The sequence below is a fragment of the Anolis sagrei genome, chromosome 4 (genome assembly GCF_037176765.1).
Source record: "Anolis sagrei isolate rAnoSag1 chromosome 4, rAnoSag1.mat, whole genome shotgun sequence".
Classification (NCBI taxonomy): Eukaryota; Metazoa; Chordata; class Lepidosauria; order Squamata; family Dactyloidae; genus Anolis; species Anolis sagrei.
In genome coordinates this window covers 154002933-154023090 of record NC_090024.1, presented here as the reverse complement: position 1 = coordinate 154023090, position 20158 = coordinate 154002933, and the positions used below count along the sequence as shown (strand labels likewise).

General features: G+C 39.4%; 1 protein-coding gene across 9 annotated transcripts in view; it reads right to left on the bottom strand.

The window, feature by feature from the left end:
- Nucleotides 1–267: 267 nt before the first annotated feature.
- Nucleotides 268–20158, bottom strand: part of ODF2L (outer dense fiber of sperm tails 2 like) — a 52719-nt gene continuing 32828 nt past the window's right edge. For 6 of the 9 annotated variants that reach the window (XM_060773867.2, XM_060773869.2, XM_060773870.2 and 3 more), the window contains 8 exons: nt 18784–18919; nt 17485–17595; nt 14873–14977; nt 14606–14764; nt 11290–11375; nt 11035–11197; nt 4067–4192; nt 268–1340 (listed from right to left, as the gene is read on the bottom strand). In XM_060773867.2, coding sequence (XP_060629850.2) covers nt 1212–1340; nt 4067–4192; nt 11035–11197; nt 11290–11375; nt 14606–14764; nt 14873–14977; nt 17485–17595; nt 18784–18919 — 1015 coding nt within the window. In that variant the 3' untranslated portion in view covers nt 268–1211. The remainder of the gene's footprint in view (nt 1341–4066; nt 4193–11034; nt 11198–11289; nt 11376–14605; nt 14765–14872; nt 14978–17484; nt 17596–18783; nt 18920–20158) is intronic. The other 3 variants (XM_060773872.2, XM_060773868.2, XM_060773874.2) reach the window with 3 other exon arrangements.

Here is a 20158-nt window from a genome sequence, read left to right as displayed (position 1 = left end):
GCTTCCAACCCAAGCAAGCAGGTGGAGGAGAGGCAAAAGGTGGAGGAGAGGCAAAAGGGTTTTTTTTTCAATTTTAAGTTGTTGACTTCCCAGAAATACTGAACAAGAAGAAATCCTAATCAAATTCACATTTCTTTGACCAATAAAAGTCTGCCCACCCCTGCAAATTTCTGTTAAGAAGTACCAAATGGTAACAAAGTAAGAATGTGTACATTTTTGTGGTGTGTCTATTTTCTTAGATAATGATGATTTACAGTTTTTGAGAAGTTACAAAAACAAAACCCCAAACTTTATTTTGGAAATAATGACAATTTTCTGTAAAAGTGCTCTTAAGACACCAGTAACTCTACGTCATCTGCACGCAATAATCTGGACCAAACATATGAGACAGAGGTGATCAATCTCTCATATATATCTTTTTTGTAAATTCAAAGCAACCCTAGAGGGTGGAGTGCTGGTCAAGAAAGGTGTTCTGGAAAACAGAAGGCTCGGCTCCCTTCACTCTATTGTAACATTCTCCCCAGTATTTGCTGTTTGGGCAACTGCATAAACAGCAGAGAGAAGCAACTGACATTCCATATCATTATAAAGAGTTATACCAGACATAAGTTGTGGCCTAACATCTGATTTTAGGGAGTCTACCTACCTGTTCATAATGGAGAATACTGTGAAAACTCCAATCATTTTCCTTGAAGTGTGATTAGTTGAATTTGTTTAATCTGGAGCCAAGTGATATCACTCTGCCTAATTCAGCAGGATAAACTAGAGAGAATAACATGACCACCTATTGAGGCCATAAGGATCATTTTCAGAAAGTTGCAGGATCATTAATAAAATTTCCTTTGAACATGTGCAGCCTTCCAAAGCTGTGGTGGGCAAACACGCTCACATCACAGCACAAATAAATAACTAGCTTTTATGATTTCAAAGCCATTCATCACTGCCAGTGGCTTCAAGAAAATGTAGCACGCCAACACACATCCATTTGCTCGCTTGTTCTTTTTTGCTTTTACCCAAACTGCTGTCCTCCCAATATGTCTAAAGAAGATATTTTTCAAAAGATGCTACATGGCTACCAGGTAACAGAACACATGTCTTTCAGATAGCGCAGTGGAATAAATCCTAGACACAACAGGCTTCAACCGGATGGACAAACGCAATCATTTATCCTGAGAGGTGATCCTCAATTTTAAAACGAGACAAAAGAGAGTTCAGCCAAACATGGTTACATATGAAGTTTTCAAAAACTTCACATAATTCTGGATACTTTGGGTCTGGTTTTCGGATCTCTGAAGGCCGTGTTCTAGTTCTTTCAAAGACAATTCATGGTGTTTTTCTCTCTGGAAAAAAAGGAAAATGTACTGACTAATGTTTAAAAACCTGTGAAGCTGAAAAATGCTTCAGATAAACCAGATCACTTAATAACATAATTAGCTCATTAAAATACAATCTTTTAAAAACACATATTGGTAAAATATATGTCATCACTGTCTCAGAATTTGTAGCCATTGGGTATATTTTTTACATGCAATTTTTGAACACATTACTTTCCTTGAACACATTACTTTCCTTGGGCTTTTCTTTTACTTTCACAAATTTAAGAAGCCTGAGCACTGTTGTACGCTTCTACAATTCTTCCTTGCTTCTAGCAACATCCCCTCACCAAGAGAATAGTTTGCTCTGTTTTTCATTTCCACTGACATGCATGCCCTGACCTGTGTATGCCCAAGCAGACATACATATGCATGTCTATAACTGAACAACAACAATAATGAATGTGTTCTGTATTAAATCAATGACACTCAAAAACTACTAAGATTACTTTCGTATTTATTTTTAACTGTCAGATCAAATAAATTTGAACTGGGAAACGCTTAAAACATAACATGTTAGCGCTAACAAATGGAAAGTAAAGGGCACTTCTGCTGGAGAAAAAGTTTTAGGAGAGTTGTGATTCACTTTAGCCGAGCCGTCAGATGGAGAGGTTTGCTATGATTAGTGAAATTTTTAAAAAATAAATGTATGTAGGTGGCTATTGATCATGTCTACAAAATTCTGCAAACAATTCTGAAAACGAGACATATTTGAGCCTTGGGCATATTAAGTCAGAAAGGACTTTAAGTTACTGGTAGAATGTGTAATCTATCAGTAACTTAGGACTTTCTTGCAGGTAGAAAGTCCTAAGTTCAATCCCAGACATCACCATTCCCATCTATATTTACTTATTCCTATTCCATAATGGTGTATGAGATGGCTTACAAAATTAAAACCCATATAAAAATATAGATAAACCATTACTGTTAAACTATAATCCATTATCTCTAAAGACAAGATCAATTTTAAAACAAATTCCTTAAAAGGAATTATGACAACACTATTAATAAAGTATTCTGCTCACATCAGTCCCTCAAAGATAGTAACTTTTCACTTGCTCTTAGAAGGATTACGAAGAGGAAGGCGTAGTCTTGTGCACGGATTCAGAGTGGTCAGTTCCCTTCGACCAATCCGTCTTGTTTGGCTTGGCTGGGTGACCATAATGGTAAGGGCCCAGCTGCCACATTTTTTTGGTCCATTATAGGACCACATGGCAGCCAATAATGGCTCCCCCCCCCCCCAATTCAACATCACGTGGCGTGCAAAGAGGCTGCTGGTCGCACAGGGTTTCTCTGTGAGCACTGCCTGTTAGGCCAATCTGAATAGAAGAATGCTGTGACATGTCTTATACACTGCTTCCTTAATTCTGTTGCTCAAACTCAGATGTTCTTGATAGGAAGATAGGAAAGGATCCCAGAAGGGGTGCTTCCTTAGCCCAGTTCTTCAAACTCAGATTCCCTTGTTAGGAAAATAGGAAAGGGTCCCAGGAAAGGTACTTCCTTAACCCTGTTTTTCAAACCCAGACTCCCTTGAAAGGCAGAAAGGAAGGATTCTAAGAAAGATGCTGCCTTAACCCCGTTCTGAAACACAGACTCCCTTGAAGGCAACAAAGGAAAGGGTCCCAGGAAGGGTGCTTCCTTAACCTTGTTTTTCAAACCCAGGCTCCCTTGAAAGGAAGAAAGGAAAGGGACAAGGAAGGGTGCTTCCTTAAACCCATTGCTTCCCCTTGAAAGGAAGAAAGGAAAGGAATGGCAAGGAGAGCCTTATAAGTTCCCCATTGCCACCAATTAGCCGGATCTTCCAGGGTTTTCAAAAAACAGATATTTCCACTAGCTGATTTTCTAAAGGCTCCCGAAAAAAGGATTTGGGCGCCCAATGAAATTTGGATACCAAAATTGGATCACTTTCCAGCCGAACTGCACAAGCCTAGAAGCCAGTTCAGGTTCCTCAGAAAGGAAAAGCTGGTGCCCATCTACACTAGATAATTAAACTGATTTGACCCTCAATGTCTTTTCTCAGGGCACCTAGGTCAGGAAAAGGACTACAACTCTTGAAAGCAGAGGACTGTAAGGTCTCTCTAAAAACTAGAACAGAAATATGACAATTTAAAAAACCAGTATTATATAGTAAAGATACATATCTGGCTCACCTCCCAATATCTGTTCCCTAATTTTCTGAAAGAACAAAGTGTCCTGCACACTTTTCTCCATACTTTCACTATTGCAGTCAACCCATCTGCTAATAACACGCACGGCTATTTTAGTTCAACTTTGGAAGGAATGTGAACTGTATGAGTAGATATCAAAGGATATTGTCCAAAGTGAACCTCTGTTCTACAAATACATGCTTATTTTGTTGGCATTCAAAGACAGTAAAAAAAGTGCAATAACTTGGGAGAAGATGGAACATCTGGCAACTTCCCAGAGGGTAACAGCTAAGTTAGCCTCTTCTAACACAGAAATGTGTTTGAATTTGATAGCGATTATGTGCTAGAATCTGGGTGTGTTGTACTATATATAATATTTGTATGAGTGAAGTACAAAAAAGCTATTTCAATTTGCTTTTTAGTCTGAAATGTATAAGGCGGCTGACAACAATACTGAAATGATTTTAAGAAACCAATATCAAAAGCAATCAATTCCATCCAGCCCAGATGCCAAAGATTTGGGGACATGGTGGACAGTCTACTTACAGCATCTAGTCTTCTAGTTAGCTGTCTCTGCTCTTCTTTTTTCTTTCTCAGTGCATTTTCTAGATCCAATATTTTCAACTGAAATGACTGCTCTCTAGAAGTGATCTTCTCCATCTCTTCTGCTAACTGCAAAATAAAAGTTGAGGTCTGTACCACCGTCTAATAACATCCATCTGATGCAGTGAGCTGCAGTCCACAGAATGTGGTATCAAATTAAACATGTAAGCCTTTCACATGACCAAATGATCTGTTGTTATTAACCAAACAACCTGAAATGATTACCTTTATTTGAAGATCAAACCATTCTTATTTCTTCATTAATAGGACATAATGTAGCTGAGATAATACAAATCAGTAGAAAGCAAAACTGAAACATTCTGTCTGTTCCTAATTATGAAATAATTATGAGAGCTCCTCGTCCGTTTCCAGGGTGGATCTGATCCTAAACCCTCATCAGTTTGATTACAAAACTTCTATTAAGTGCCTGTGAGGTTTTAATCTGTGAGGTTTTCTGATTCCAATTTATTATGGAATATAAAAATGCCCCATAGGAAGCAAAACTACTGCAAAGTATAAAGATGCCTCTTACCCACAGAATTATTTGTGGTTACAAAATCAAGGATATTCCATGGCACCGAAACACCCAAACCAGAAAACATATGTTGGCATAAGGCAAAAGCTTTCTTACAAGCAGATGTGAATTTTCCTTGTTTGCCAAAATTGTTCCCAATGCAAACACAGATTTGAGGGCATACCCCCCCCCCCCCCAGCCTTTTTACTGTTTGTGGCAGGGTACAAAATCACCAAATACCTGCCTTGCAGGACTACCTCTGTGTGAATTCTGCAACAAAAATGACTCTGATATAAATGGTTTACATTCCAATTTTGTTAATGCCCCAAAATGCCTATTCTCCCTGCATGAATCATAGAGTTGGAAGGGACTTTGTGGGCCAACCAGTCCAACCCCCTGCCAAGAAGCAGGAAAATCGCTTTCAAAGCACTCCCTACAGATGGCCATCCAGCCTCTGCTTAAAATCTTCCAAAGAAGGAACCTCCACACACTCCAGGGCAGAGAGTTCCACTATTGAACAGCTCTCACAGTTGGAGAGTTCTTCCTTGTGTTCAGATGGAATCTCCTTTCCTGTAGTTTGAAGCCATTGTTCTGCATCCTAGTCTCCAGGGCAGCAGAAAACATGCGTGCTCCTCCTCCCTATGACTTCCCCTCATATATTTATACAAATATTTATGAGAGTTTATTTATGAGAGTTAAAGTTTTATATAGCTGCTGAATTAGCTTTCTTCTGGACAAGCTTTTTCTTCTCCACTCCATCCAGCCAGTTATTTCCTCATCTGAGGTTGTTCTCTGAGTGCTGCCACCATCCGAAGTGAGGTGAGCAAGCAGAGAGCTCTTTCAGTGGTGTTTTCCCATCTTCAAAATACATGTCTGCAAGGAAGCTTGACAAGTTCTCACTTCATTGACATATTGGCAACAGAGAAGAGCTCAAATTATCATTCATGTTAGACTACTAATCCAATCAATTTCTGATTATTTTATATTGGCTACTAAGTTCTGTGGATATTGCTATATGTCATTCTCACTATACACACACACACAACTGGGTTTAGGTTGCCCCCCCCCCCCCAATTTTCACATCATGAAGCCCTTTTACACTAATCCATATAGCACTATGACTCCACTACCATGGCTGCATCCAATGAAATTTCGGGGGTCTGCAACAAAAATATAGACAGGAAACATCTCCTGCCTCCAGTGCGAATTTTTGTCTTAATTCTCCTAAGTTAAGCCAAAATTTGAGTTTGTTAGGCACATCTTCCATTCAATAATTGTAGTATTCAAATTGAAAATACAAGGTTCACAAGAAGTAAACACAGTTACCAATGGTTAAGTATGCCTTCAAGTAATTTCAGATTTATGGGGACCCTAAAGTGATCATATCGCAGGGTTGTTGTTTTTTTTGTGTCAATATTTGTTCATAGAGGGTTTCCCCTTGTTTTTATCTGGGGCCGAGAGAGTGTGACTTGCTCAAGGTCATGCTGTGAGTTCACAACGCTGATTGGAGTTGCATTCCAATGCTCAAAGGGGTTCTGATTTACTGTACTGCTTAAAAGGTAAATAATCACAACCATAAAATAATCCAAATGCTTTGCCACAAACAGTAAAACAAACAAGGAGGCAATAAAAATAAGGTAAATATTAAACAAACGACAGGGCTCAAAATTCAACTCTGATACCAGTGAAAGAGCCCCAATCAAATTTCTTCCAAAGGGTGAGGAGACCCCAAAGTTATTTTTCCTCATTGCCTATTGTATGTCAGCCTGATCAGTCTGTGTATGTGTATGTGTCTGATGATCATGCTGATTTTCATGATGGGAATGGAGATGATGTCCATGTAGATGTTCCTGAAGGGAATGGGGAATGTTAATTCGGTTTCTGGGCCAGGATCTGGCGATGAGAGGGCAGAGAAGCCTGGGCTGCTGCAAGGGCCTGAATGGAGTTTAAAAGACAGGTTGCATTGGCCTGAGTTGCTTCAAGAGGATTCTCAAGGTCACGAGCTTGGGAATGGCTTTGCGCCACAGTTCTCTGATCAGTTATCTAGTAATGCGCTCTCAGGTGTAGAACTTAATGAAGGGAGTGAGGCCTTGAACAGGAAAAGATGTTTCAGTCAACAAATACAATCAGTACAATAATTAAGGCGCTCAGCTAGACTTCAACAGAAGCTGAAAGTGAAACCAAAATTAAGAGAGAATCCTTTTCTAGCTGTTTGGGAATTAGGGCAGGGTTTATAAGTGACTAGTGAGAAATATTGCTTCGGTTGAAGCAACATCGGTTTAACATCAAGTTCATAACGTCAAGGCCTCCGTTTCTTGGTTATTCTATGGATTATGCTTTACAACCTCTGAGGATGCTTCTAGAACATGGCCATACAGCCCAAAAAACCTACAACAACCCAGATTATGCCTTTATCCTATTCATGGATTCAAGTGCATAGTTTCATGGATGTCTCTGGACTTTTTATTCCTGTTTCTTTTTATATCAATTGGATTACTTTTTTCTATCGATTATTTTCTATTGCTTTGAGCTTTTTATATTTTCAATAAACTGCTTGCCGATTTTATCCAGCTGGTGTGGTGTTTTAAAGTCAGAGGTGACTCTGCTCTGGAGTACAACATTGTCTTTCTTTTCATTGATTACTCTGACCTAACATTTCTAGGTATCCCCCCTCCCTCTCCCCCCACACACACTTTTTTTTAGGGCAGAGCTTTCCAAACTAGTATGTCACCTGAAAAATCTAGTCCAACCCTCTTCAGCGAGGCAGAAAGACAGTGAAAGCACCCCTGGGTGGCCATCCAACCTCTGTTTACTCCCCACTCCCAAGGTTTAATCACTACAAAAATGGATATTGTTTAAGTGTAGGTACTATTGTAACATTTATAATTTACACAATTTGCAGTAATTGCCACTAAAATGAATATGTTTCGAATTAAGATAATCTGTTGACAATGATGCTCGTGATGAACCCCATGGAGCAGCTATAACGGAAAGGACACAAGAATTAACTGTAAGACATAAGAAGTGTAAAGGAAAAAAATCCAAACCTCATTTAAAGAGTGAGATATATATGATGTTTTATGTTATATATATTGTATGAAACTCTTAAAAGAGGTTGGTTTAAAACTGAATTACTGTATCGCAAAAGGATGCATGTCTAAAAAACGTGGCAGCAACAAGAAAAGTTTGGAAAGCTCAGTTTTAATGTGTGCATTTCTTATATGGTTGGCCATGAAATCCCAGAGTGGCATTAGACAAGTCACACACTCTCAGCCTTAGGAAATCCTTTGATGGGTTAACGTTAGGGTCGCCAGAAGTGGGAAACAACCTGAAGACACAAAAATAACCATGTCGGAGAAGTGGTACAAAGGGTAGATCTTTGGAACTGCAGGCTACTTAAAAGGGCATCTGCAATATCCGAACAACAACAAAGGTACAAGAATTTTGGACAAACTCATGTCTCAGATATGTTGTGTGTACTGTAGTGTGGCCAAAAGGCTATACACGTTACAGAAAGGTTTATTTTCTGCCTGTCTTCCCACATATATCTTCCAAATGTGATAGGGGTGTGAAGCAGCTCTAGACGAAGGGTGGGCTAACCAGTTCATTTCCTGTGCGTGTCAATTTCACACACAATCATTTGTGGGGTTTTTTCCCCATCTGCATGAAGATCTGCACACGTTTTCCCCATCTGTGGTTACGAAGTTATTTGATTTTAAACGGGTTTAATCCCCAATCAGGCAAATAAATTCTGATACTCCTTTGAGCGAAGACCTGAAGAGGTAAATTGTAAGAGTCGGTATGTCGCAATGCATGAATTAGTCCAGATGTGGATTGGGTGAGTTTGGATCAGAATTGACAAAAATCAATGTCTCAACCTTGATATTATCATTATTATTGGAACCTTGTGAACAACTGCTCAAAACTCCTGGCCTGCAAAAATAATGTTTACTGGCTTTTGGGACTTGTTGGGAAAAAAAATGAGAGCTGCATCTACCTTGGAATTTCATAAGTGTTCCTAAGAAATATAGCCTACAACAACTGATATTTATTGAGTCTCCTTTCAAATACTAACCAGGATGGACATTGCTTAGCTTCAATGATCAGAAGGCTTTGGAGCCTTTAGTGCAGAGGTCCTCAAAGTTTTGAAGCAGAGGGCCGGTTCACGGTCCCTCAGACTGTTGAGGTGCCAGACTACAGTTTGAAAAAACATGAACAAAACCCTATGCACACTGCAAATATCTGTGCAAAAAAAAATTCTCATGAAAGAGCACAATATTTAAAATGAAGAACCATTATAACCAACATAAACGTATCCGTATTTCAATGGGATGTGTGGGCCTGCTCTTGGCTGTTGAGATAGTCAAATTAACGAGGATTGTTTTTGTTGTGAGCCTTCAAGTCTAAGGATTACCCTAAGTCTAACATTTAGGGCAGGGGCTAGATAGAAGACCTTGGAGGGATGAATCTGGCTCACAGGCCTTAGTTTGGGGATACCTATTTTAGTGTCCCCCAGTGGTGCAGTGAGTTATACCACTGAGTTGCTGAACTTGCTGATTGAAAGGTCATCAGTTTGAATCCAGGGAGCAGGGTGAGTTCCCGCTGTTAGCCTCAGCTGCTGACAACCTGGCAGTTCAAAAACATGCAAATGTGAGTAGATCAATAGGTACCGCTCTGGCGGGACGGTAAATGCGCTCCATGCAGTCATGATGGTCACATGGCCTTGGAGGTGTCTATGGACAATGCCGGCTCTTTGGATTAGAAATGGAGATGAGCATCACCCCTCCAGAGTTGGACACGACTAGACTTAATGCCAAGGGGAAATATATCTCCATATACCTCTATCCAATTGCTAGTTGCACCATGATTACCAAGCTAGTTGGATGATACATGCCAACATTATATTGATATGGAGTGATGTTCTTATGTCTAAATTTGTTACGCTGTGTCATATATTGCTAGGTCGTATCTACCTCCCTCCTGCAACCAGTTTTGGAGCTAGGAATTTTCTCTCTCTTCATAACACTGTTCATATATTGATTTATATTAAGTAATAAAGAACATATTACTCAGGTCTGTTTTTCAATAGAAATAATGAACAGTGTTGCATAAGTTTTTGTTATTTTTGTGTGTCATCAGCTTGTTTCTGACATATGGCAACCCCTAAGCGAACCTATCATGGGCTTTTCGTAGCAAAACTTATTCAGAGGGATTTTGCCTTTTGCCTTCTTCTTAGACCAAGCATCACTCATGGCCAAGGTCACTCATGGCTGAGTGGGGATTTGAACTGTGGCTCCCAATGCTTAAAGCACTATACCAGTGATTCTCAAGCTGTGGGTCCCCAGGTATTTTGGCCCACCATCCCCAGAAATTCCAGACAGTTTTCCAGCAGTTAGGATTTCTGGAAGTTGAAGGCCAAAACATTTGGGGACCCGCAGCTTGAGAACCACTACACTACACCATGCTGCCCCCTATGCCAGATCTATATGTTACTACTGAATTGGAATTCCTATCTCTCCTTGCTAAGATGATTGGAGTTTCAGTCAAAGAGGATCTGGAAGTCTACATGTGCCTCACTCTGCAGAGTTGCAAGCAGGATTGCTTGGGAGAAACACACACAAAAGAAAATATAAGGAGTTATACGGTTTCACAGAGTTTACACCAGTATTGAAAAAAAAGGCAAGGGAGAAATTTATTTAGTTGCAAGTCTTTAAAAATGCCAAAGCTGGGATGGGCAAAGATAAGATCAGAAAAGAGCATTTGCTTTATGACTGTCTATAATGCTCCACATGTGGTTCAGGTCATTTTACACTGTGCCACCATAAAAAATGCTTGAAACATATGGGAAACGGCTTCCCCAACACATTAATCAAAGTAGGGGTCTGGTCTACAATAGAGATCAGTTCAAGGTGTTCTTCCCTGGTGCTTAACTGGAACCAGAACCTAGCTCTGGAACTAATTTCCAATGTCAGTGCTCACCTTGGAAAATGTACGAAGTCACGAGAAAAGAATGCCTTTGGGAACGTATAGAGTACCTCTCCCCCACCAGTGAGCAATTGGTGGCTTGTTTCCAAATTTTAACAAGGAGAAAATGCATCAGTGCTATCCCACAAGTTTTTTTCCACAAGAGCAAGTAAGAAATGTCTCCAAGCACAATACTGCAATATACCAGGGTTTCTGTTGCAGTACGAGAAACCGTGTAATGGGATAAAATAGGTTACTGTAATCAATTGTATAAGGAGTGGGTTAAACCACTGAGCTGCTAAACTTGCTGACCAGAAAGGTTGCAGGTTCGAATCCGGGGAGTGGCGTGAGCTCCTGCTGTTAGCCCCATCTTAAGATTGATATATTTCTGATTTTAAAGAGGGAACGGAGAAACTTTCATGACTATTCCTACCTTTTTCCTTCCATCTTCCAAAGCAGCTTCCAGCTGTCTGGTTAAAGCTTCACTGTCTGCAACTTTTTGTTTGAACTGGAATTCAATTTTCTGAAGACTCTCTTCTTGGTTCACCAACCAATTTTCAAGTTGTTTGTTTTGCAGTTCCATTTCTTCAAGTTTTCTTTTCAGTAAAATAAACATACAAAAGGTGGTTACCAAAGAATGACAGAAGACAGAAAGAATTCTGAAGGAAGCAGAAAGGCACACACTTACCTTTTAAGTTCTTCATATTTCAACTGGATGTTGTGATTTTCCTCTTCTAAAGAAAGCTGTTCCAGGAATTCACCATTGTCACCTACCTGCATGCAGAAACAGTGGTTCTCAGTCTAACATATCCCTTAAAACAGCACACAGAAAACAATTTACTAGCAAGCAAAACTTTATGCCAGGAATGAAAAACAGTTGCCTTCAGATTAATTGTTGGATTGTGACTCCCATAACTCCTGCCCAAAGGCTTTGACGGCAAGGACAGTATTATTTGGAGCCCGCTCAAAATAATCCTGTATAGCAATACATGTAGTGGGTTGCTTTGGGTTTTCAGGACTCTATGGTCATTTTTATTTTTGTCGTGTCAGGAGCAACTTGAGAAACTGAAAGTCGCTTCTGGTGTGAGTGAATTGGCCATCTGCAAGGACGTTGCCCAGGGGACGCCCGGATGATTTGATGTTTTTACCATCCTTGTGGGAGGCTTTTCTCATGTCCCTGCTTGGGGAGCTGGAGCTGACAGAGGGAGCTCATCCGCCTCTCCCCAGATTCGAACCTGCGACCTGTCGGTCTTCAGTCCTGCTGGCACAGGGGTTTAACCCACTGCGCCACCGGCCATGTTCCAGAAGCATTCTCTCCTGACGTTTCGTCCATATCTATGGCAGGCATCCTCAGAGGTTGTGAGTTTTGTTGGAAACAAGGCAAGTGGGGTTTATATATCTGTGGGATAATGTCCAGGGTGGGAGAAAGAACTCTTGTCTGTTTGAGGCAAGTGTGAATGCTGCAATTGATCACCTTGATTAGCATTGAATAGCCTTGCAGCTTCAAGGCTTGGCTGCTTCCTGCCTGGGGGAATCCTTTGTTGGGAGGTGATTAGCTGGACCTGACTGTTTCTTGTCTTGAATTTCCCTGTTTTTTTTAATGTTGTTCTTTACTTACTGTCTTGATTTTAGAGTTTTTTTTAATACTGACAGCCAGATTTTGTTCATTTTCATGGTTTCCTCCTTTCTGTTGAAATTGTCCACATGCCAGTGATTCTGGCCTTGAAAGCCTTCAACAACACATTAATACTAGGTATGGGCAATACATGGTTCTAAATGGTTCTAGAGTACTTAAAAAGCGATGGTGCATTGCTTCTATAGTGTTGCTAAAGTTCTGGTGGTGAAAATTTCAGAACTCTAACAAAACTTTCAAAATCATGTTAAAATTGGCAGTTCCTAATTGGTTCTGTCATAAAAATAACCAATAATGAAGTAATGAAATAGCTATTTTTATGACAGAACCAATTAGAAACTGCCATTTATAACAAAAAATTGAAAGTTTTGAGTTCTGAAATTTTCACCACCAGAACTTTATCAATTTTGTTAAACTTTGTAGAAGCAAAGCACCAGAGCCCTCTAGTTTTGTAAGTACTTTAGAACCATTTAGAACATGTAGCAATTCACAGCAAACAGGTTAGTTTTGTCTGTCTGGGGCAAAGCTTCTTAAACTGTGGTTCACAACTCAATTTGGGATCCCCTAAGTCAAGGGTGTCAACCCCATTTGCATTGAGGGCCACATCAGCCTTATGGCTGCCTTAAACGGGGCATTGAATCTGGGGACAGAGAATCTATGGATACAGAAGGTCAACTATATATTTTTTACATAGGAGTCAGTGCTCTTTAGGTTTTGCATCCAGTTTAGGGAATCCAGATATTGCTGAATAACAACTCCCATCACTTTAGATTATTCACCATGTGGACTGGGGATAATGTGAATTGAAACCCAACAGCACTTGTGGATTTGAGTCTGGGGAAAGGTTAAAGGACATTTTGAAATCAGGCATCATATCTACAACTCTTATATTTAAACTCAAACCCCACTATCCTGACTAAACAGAACAAACTAAAGCCTTCAAGATGTTACCGTACTACAACTACCATCAACTCTAGTCATGATTTCTAATGATGAGTAATACAGGAGCTTTAATTCAGCAACTGGAGGGTCACATAAAATGATATGGCAGACTGGATTAGGCCCGCAGGCCTTGAGTACGACACGCGTGCCCTAACTGAATGTGTGAGTTGCAAAAAATTGTGCAGCTTGCCACCTAGTGGCTATTTTAGACATTTGCATGAATCTGCTAGCAAACATGTAACGCAAATGTTTCAGCTGTACAAATATTTGTACCTCCTTGCATTACATTGGACAGCAAATCTTTTTTTTTTGTAATGCACACCTTTGAAACTGAGGTGCACATTCTATTTGATAGTGCATTAGACTCAAATCAATACAATATTTACACTTGTTTGTGTACAAACGTATCAGGAAAAAAGAAGTCGCAGGTGGAAAAAGTTTAAGAAGCCCTGGTCTAGAGTAACATAAATGGAAAATAGGGATTTCCTATATCCATGGCTAAGCTGGGCACATCATGAGCTCATCCCACTGTGCTTGGAGATCAAATCCAGTCCTTGTGGTTCTATTCTGTGTCCCATTCTCTTCTAAAGGAATGGACCTTTTCTCTGTTGCCATGCTTGTCTCAAGAGGCCCTTTCACCACACAGTTATAATGTTATGATTCCACTTCTGCAGCCACTCCAGGAAAAAATAATAAAGAAAAACTGAATGATATTAAGAATAAGAAAAAAGTGGAATCAAAACAAGAAACATACAAATTACATTCTGAATTGAAATTTATTACGTTGAATTTCACACCACTCAAAATTTTTAAAATAGAATTTCAGTGCATGGACATTTCATAGTTTCTTTACTATCTATCTCCCTTTTCTCCCCTCATATTGCTACTTCTAAACACCATTAATGTGTAAGTCATTGAGGGGGCCTAAGGGGTTCCGCCATAGAAATTGATTCTAAAAAGAGCTCCGTGAGTCAAAAAGATTAGGAACCATTGATCTACAAATTTCAGGCTTGAGAACTATGCAAATGAGTAACAAACAAATGTTTTAAGTATGTTTTAAATATGTTTACAATTTTGTGTTGGTGTCCTGGGCCACAGCTTGGCAAAGTCTGATCTAGAGATTCCTAGAGAGATGGGTGAAATTTGCAAAAGGTAAACCTGCACATGTGGAATACTGTGCATTTTAGGGTTAAATTCCAAAATGTTGTCCAACTGCAGCTCTCAGAACTCCTTACCATTAACTGCTGGGAACTGCAGTACAGCAACGTAGTGCCACATAGTTCTCAATGAATGACTGACTAGTGAGTTAGTAGTTATAAAACCCCACAAATTTAACAGGTTTACTTTAGCTGGCATTAGCAATGGGGCCCCTGAGCTCCTTCCACAAAGGTTTAGATGTTTTACAGATTAAGTATTATCCACCAAGCACCTGGACCTGTAGCTCCCTAATGGCTTTGGATTTATCTACGCAGCTCTTTTGGCAGGACAGTAGGCTTTCCTGACATGTCCACAGTTTCCCTTCAGCTGCTTTCTGTGTGTCACGGACACGTTCTAAGTCCTTCAAGCAGGCCTCTGTCTGGTCCCTCACCTGACGGGGGCAGGAGAATGAAAGAGAGAAAGAGAAATAAGATTCAAGCTGTCATAAATAAAAAACACTGAACATAAGAAAAATGCAAAATAGGTTGCCTGCACTTACTGCTTCCATTTCATTATCTATTTCTTCTGTTATCATTCTGTTCTCACTGAGGACCTTTTCATACTTAGTTTTCAATTCCCTAGCTTCCATTTCTCTTTTCACTACCTAGAATAAAAGTGGGGTTTACAGGGAAGAATATATTTCGTGTGTGCAATAGGACGATTTTTTTTACACAAAGGTTTGCTAAGAGCATGTAATAACTACTCTCCACACATACAATCTAACAAATCTAGAGCTGAGCTGCAGAATGACAGGTTGCTTACCTGTAACTGCATGTCTTCAAGTGGTCTTCTGTGAATTCACACATTTGAGCAATCTGAGCAGGTGCAGAGCACTGTTTGGAACCTTCTAGAATCACTAGGCACCAAAGTTTTGATGGTAACTCCACTTATCATCCCGAGGCTATGTAAGTATCGGTCAGTGCTGAAACCCCAGTTCCTAGGCTTCAATCTATTAAGGCCTGAGGTGGCAGAACCCCTTTGTGGAGAGGATGGGTGGGACTATGTGAATTTACAGATGACCACTCAAAGAAATACAGGTAAGCAACCGATCCTTTTTCATGGTCTCTGTGAGTCATGCAATTGGTTGACTAGCAAGCAAAAGTTATTGGCGGTGGGAGTCATGACACACAGGAGACCATCACATTTGGTACGAATAAAAAAGGTTTATTCACTCTGAATGATATATCCTAACAAAAGTCTGATGAAAAAAATGTGAAATATATCATACAACACATGTATAACGATCAAGTTTGATGTCAATGTATCATCAATAAAGTATGCATGAATATACCTGCAGAGATGTACAAAGCAAAGATTTGAAAAGCGCTGACTCTTTGCAATCCTTTGTGCATGTTATCACACGTAAAGTGCTCAGTGTGCATCACACAAGGCATGAACATGAATTCAGATCAGATAAACTTGTATAGTCAGGATAACCATTCAATACATTCAGTAAACCTGTCCAGTGAAGGTTGCATAGCAAATAAAACACCTAAAGTTGCCTTCAAAACTGTCCCACAAGGGGTGAGGGGAGTCATGAAACACATGACAGAGTGACCGGCTGACAGGTTTCAGCGGCAACCGGATCTTATATTTCCTTAGGATGGCGGGCAAGGTTACTACCAAAACCTTTCTTCCTAGTGATTCTATAAGGTTCTGAACAGTGCTCTGCACCTGCGCAGATTATTCAATTGTGTGATTCACAGAGACCATGAAGAACTGAAGTTTCAGAAATAGTACAGCACTCAATCACACAATTTGCAAATAGACATGCTGGATTTTTAAGAAAAACCACTGAGCCATGTGGCACCTTGAAGACAAGCCAATTTTAGTTTCATGAAATCCAACCCTCTACATCAGACGCGAGGAGTATTGGCCACGTTAGCAGATTGTTACGTCACCACACATATATATGATAACATTAGCCAAAACACATTTTGGTGCCTCAAATGTTAGACCGGTGTCTGAGTATATTTGACCTATTGATTCCAAAAATGGCATTAGTTTTCTTGTATCAGCTCTAGTTTTTGAGAGACAGGGCATATGCTATCGATTAATTTTCATCTGCTCACCCATAGAAAACCTCATAACCATATCTAAGAACCTAGAGCTGATTCAGTCTATCCAATGCCATTTTCAGAACCAGCACTCCATATAATCCCAGGAACAGGTCTAAAAAGCAAGACATTATGAATTGGTGTGTGTGTATTGGGGGGGGGGGGGTGTAATCTGAGGCAATAGTGGCAATCTTCCATGGATCTGATTAAATGGATATTCACCCATGAAGGCATGAACAAAATAAAATTGATTAAGTCTTTGAAGCAGCAGTAGAACTGAATGGGGTTAAGGACCAATTGTTTTCACAGTGCCCCCATAGGCTGCACTTCATTCATTCATAGTAAGTACAAATGCTTTTGTTTTTCTCTGCAATCCTTCTCAAAATGGCGACTGTGGATGTTACCATTTTGAGAGGGACTGTAGAAGATAGTATCTTGGAGTAGTGTGTTGGTAAAGCAGTTATGAGGGCAGTGTTTTCATACATTTCTGGGGCATCTTATGTGGATTCCTGTCACAATTTTAATAAGAATTTTTGTCGGTAAGACCAAGCCTTCAGTTCCTCTATTTTTCCAAGATTTTTGTGGCAAGTGAGGGACTTCAGTAGATATAAAAGTGTGCACTCTGCCTACTCTTGCTTTGAAAACAATGTCTTTACTTTAGCAGACTGTCATGGCTATCCTGGGGCCTTTGGATGTCTGTACAGGAATGTAAAATGTTACAGTCAAATTATTATTATTATCATTATTATTACTATCTTTACTTATACCCCACCTTTCTCCCTGTGGGGTCTCAAGACAACTAACAATCCACACCAGACAAGTTTAGAAAGTTAAAAACAATAAAATATAACAGTGGGGTAAAAGCAGAATTAAAATACAATAAATACACTGAAATTGCATTTAAAACTCATATCCTCCGCTCATCCCAATGTGGACATCCAAAGGCCTTTGGACATGGGAGTGGGCTAGGCATACTCCCCCACCCTTCTGTACACAGAGTGGGAATACCAGCCAGCAAGGATCCAAAGCCTATACAAGCAGCTGTACATCTTACCTCATTTTTATAGTGTTCAACCAGCTCTTCTTGCTGCTGTGCCTTTTCATGCAGGTCTACAACTTCTGCTTCTGCAGAAGTAACACTCATTTCCAAAGCAGAAAGAGATGCCTGAAATAAGAATTTATTTATTTGTTTGTAGTATTTACATTCCGCCCATCTCACCCCGAAGGGGAATCAGGGCGGATCACAGAACATACATATGTGGCAAACATTCAGTGCCATTTTATACACAACTACACAGACAATGATACATAGATAAAAGGTACATCTATTGGGTTTTCCCGATGTTTCGGCATCTTTGGAAGGTGTTGTTCTCGATTCCGGCCATTGGGGTGGGGGGGGGGGGGAGGGTCTGTCGTTCCATCTCCCTACTGAAGAGCTAGTTTGTAACTTCTTCCTTTTGGATTGAATTGCTGGCATTCCTTCTGGTGACTCAGAATACCTCCTTGCTTTTTTATGAGCGGTACCTATTTATCTAATCACATTTTTGCTTTTATCTGCTAGGTGGGCAGAAGCTGGGCTAAAGGCCAGGAGCTCACCCTGACCCGGCTTTGAAATGGCAGCCTTTCGACTGACAGCTGGTGTTTAACCTGTTGTGCTAAAGGTGGCCTTGCTGTGCAAAAGCTCTTTGCAGGAATGCTATCAGAAGTGGCTTAACTGCATCATGAAAATAGGACCTGCAGATGTTTTGTACAGTATATATAAAATTATTAAAATGTCATGTAGTTTTACATATAGTTTCATCTAAGTTTTATATGTAAAACTAAGGTTAATATGTATCAGCCAAATAGGTTTCCAATTAAATACCAAAATGAGGAAAACATTTTATGCAGATTGATCTATAGTTCCATTTGTTTTATATGGAAAACTGAGATTAATATGCATTAGCCAAATAAGTTTCCACATTAGTACCAAGATGAGGAAAACATTCCTCTGCGGAATGACTTATAGTTCCATTTAAGACAATAGGAAGGCAGTGGTAAACTTCCTCTCAACACATCTAGCCAAGAAAATCCTAGGATAGGGTCAACATGAGGTATTTAACTTGAAGGGGGGCTGTAACAATAAATGAACATTAAATAAAAAATGTACAAATATTTCAGAGTGCGGCTTAAAAATAATAATGAGAATGACAGCTGAAATTAAGCCTGAGGAAATAGTTCTCTTTTAATTTTTAACTGTCTTCTAGAAATTAATGGATTAAAAATGAGCTGTCCCCTTATTTGGAGTAGTCTGTTGATGAACTTATTTATTTATTTATTTATTTATTTATTTATTTATTATTGATGAACTTACCTTTAATGTTGCATTTTCAAGGGAAATCTTTTCATTTTCAGAGACGATAGCATTAATCTTTCCAAGAATCTCATTCCTTGACTTTCTCAAAGAATCTTGAATTCTTCTGAGGTCCATCATATGGTCTGTGACCTGCCTTTAATAAGTCAAACACAACTTCTGCAGCAGTCAATACACACAAGGCAATTCCATCAACAGAAATTAAACTTTGCTTTTCACTCTGGTGTGCATTTTCATATTTATCACATGCTATGAAAGTAATATTTAGGACAGTGGTTCCCAACCCTTTTTTTTGACCAGAGACCACTCTCCAACATTAGTACCATTATTTGGGGTGCTGGATCAGTAAATTGCATTGAATAGATCACATCAGTTGTAGTTTCTGAAACAGAACATATGCCATCCAGTAGTTGCCATCTATTTGCCCACAAAAATCATATTTAATAAACTTCGGCACTATAAGAGGGTTTTGCGAGACCAGTCGCTCTCGTTGCAATGGTGTCATAACAGTGAAGCCATGAATCATATTTTAGTTCTTGCGGACCACTGGTGGTCCACAGACCACAGGTTAGGAACCACTGATTTAGAGGGTGGTGGAGGAGGAACTGAAATGCCTAAAAGCACTGTTGAGGTCATCTTCAGAATAAAGTATTTCTACACTTTGTTACTATTGTTGTTTGATGACCCTACGGGTAGTTTTAAATCTTGGGGCAACAATAATGTCACATAATTCTCCTAACACAGGAGTAGAGAATGGAAATTCAAGTAAGAAACTGACAGGGTTCAAAGGCATAAATGCATGCTTCAGACTTCTTAACCTTTCTCAAAAGATTGGGAATAGGATAGCTCAGGAAAAAAACAGTTTAAAAAGTTGGAGATAAAGCTAGTTTGTTACAGAGCATTTAGATGTTTTGACATTGTTTTTCAGCTACTGAAATTTCCTTTCAAAGCTTTTAGCAACGTTTACAGAAAGTTCCCATCACGATGAAATAAAGCCCTATAAGTTTTAGAAAATAACAATGTAACCATGGATTGTGGTTAATCATTTTTGCCATTTCTTTCCAGAGCACTCTTATACATTATGTCAAGTATCAAAATACCAATTGAATATGCTGTATATTTTAGTTTCCAAAAAGGAAAACATCCCAAACAAACCCCATTTTAACTCAGTAAGCATTCTTTCTTGCATTTGAGATTAATCGTCTAACTGCAATTTATATTTCCAACCACAAAAAACGATGACATCAATTCTTACCTTTACCAATTCAGTGTGTGTATTTTTGTTATTGATTTACTGGATAAATGGAATCATGGAAATGAATGCAGGGGCTTTTTAACCAATAAAGAAACCATCTTTCTAGTATTTTAAGATGTG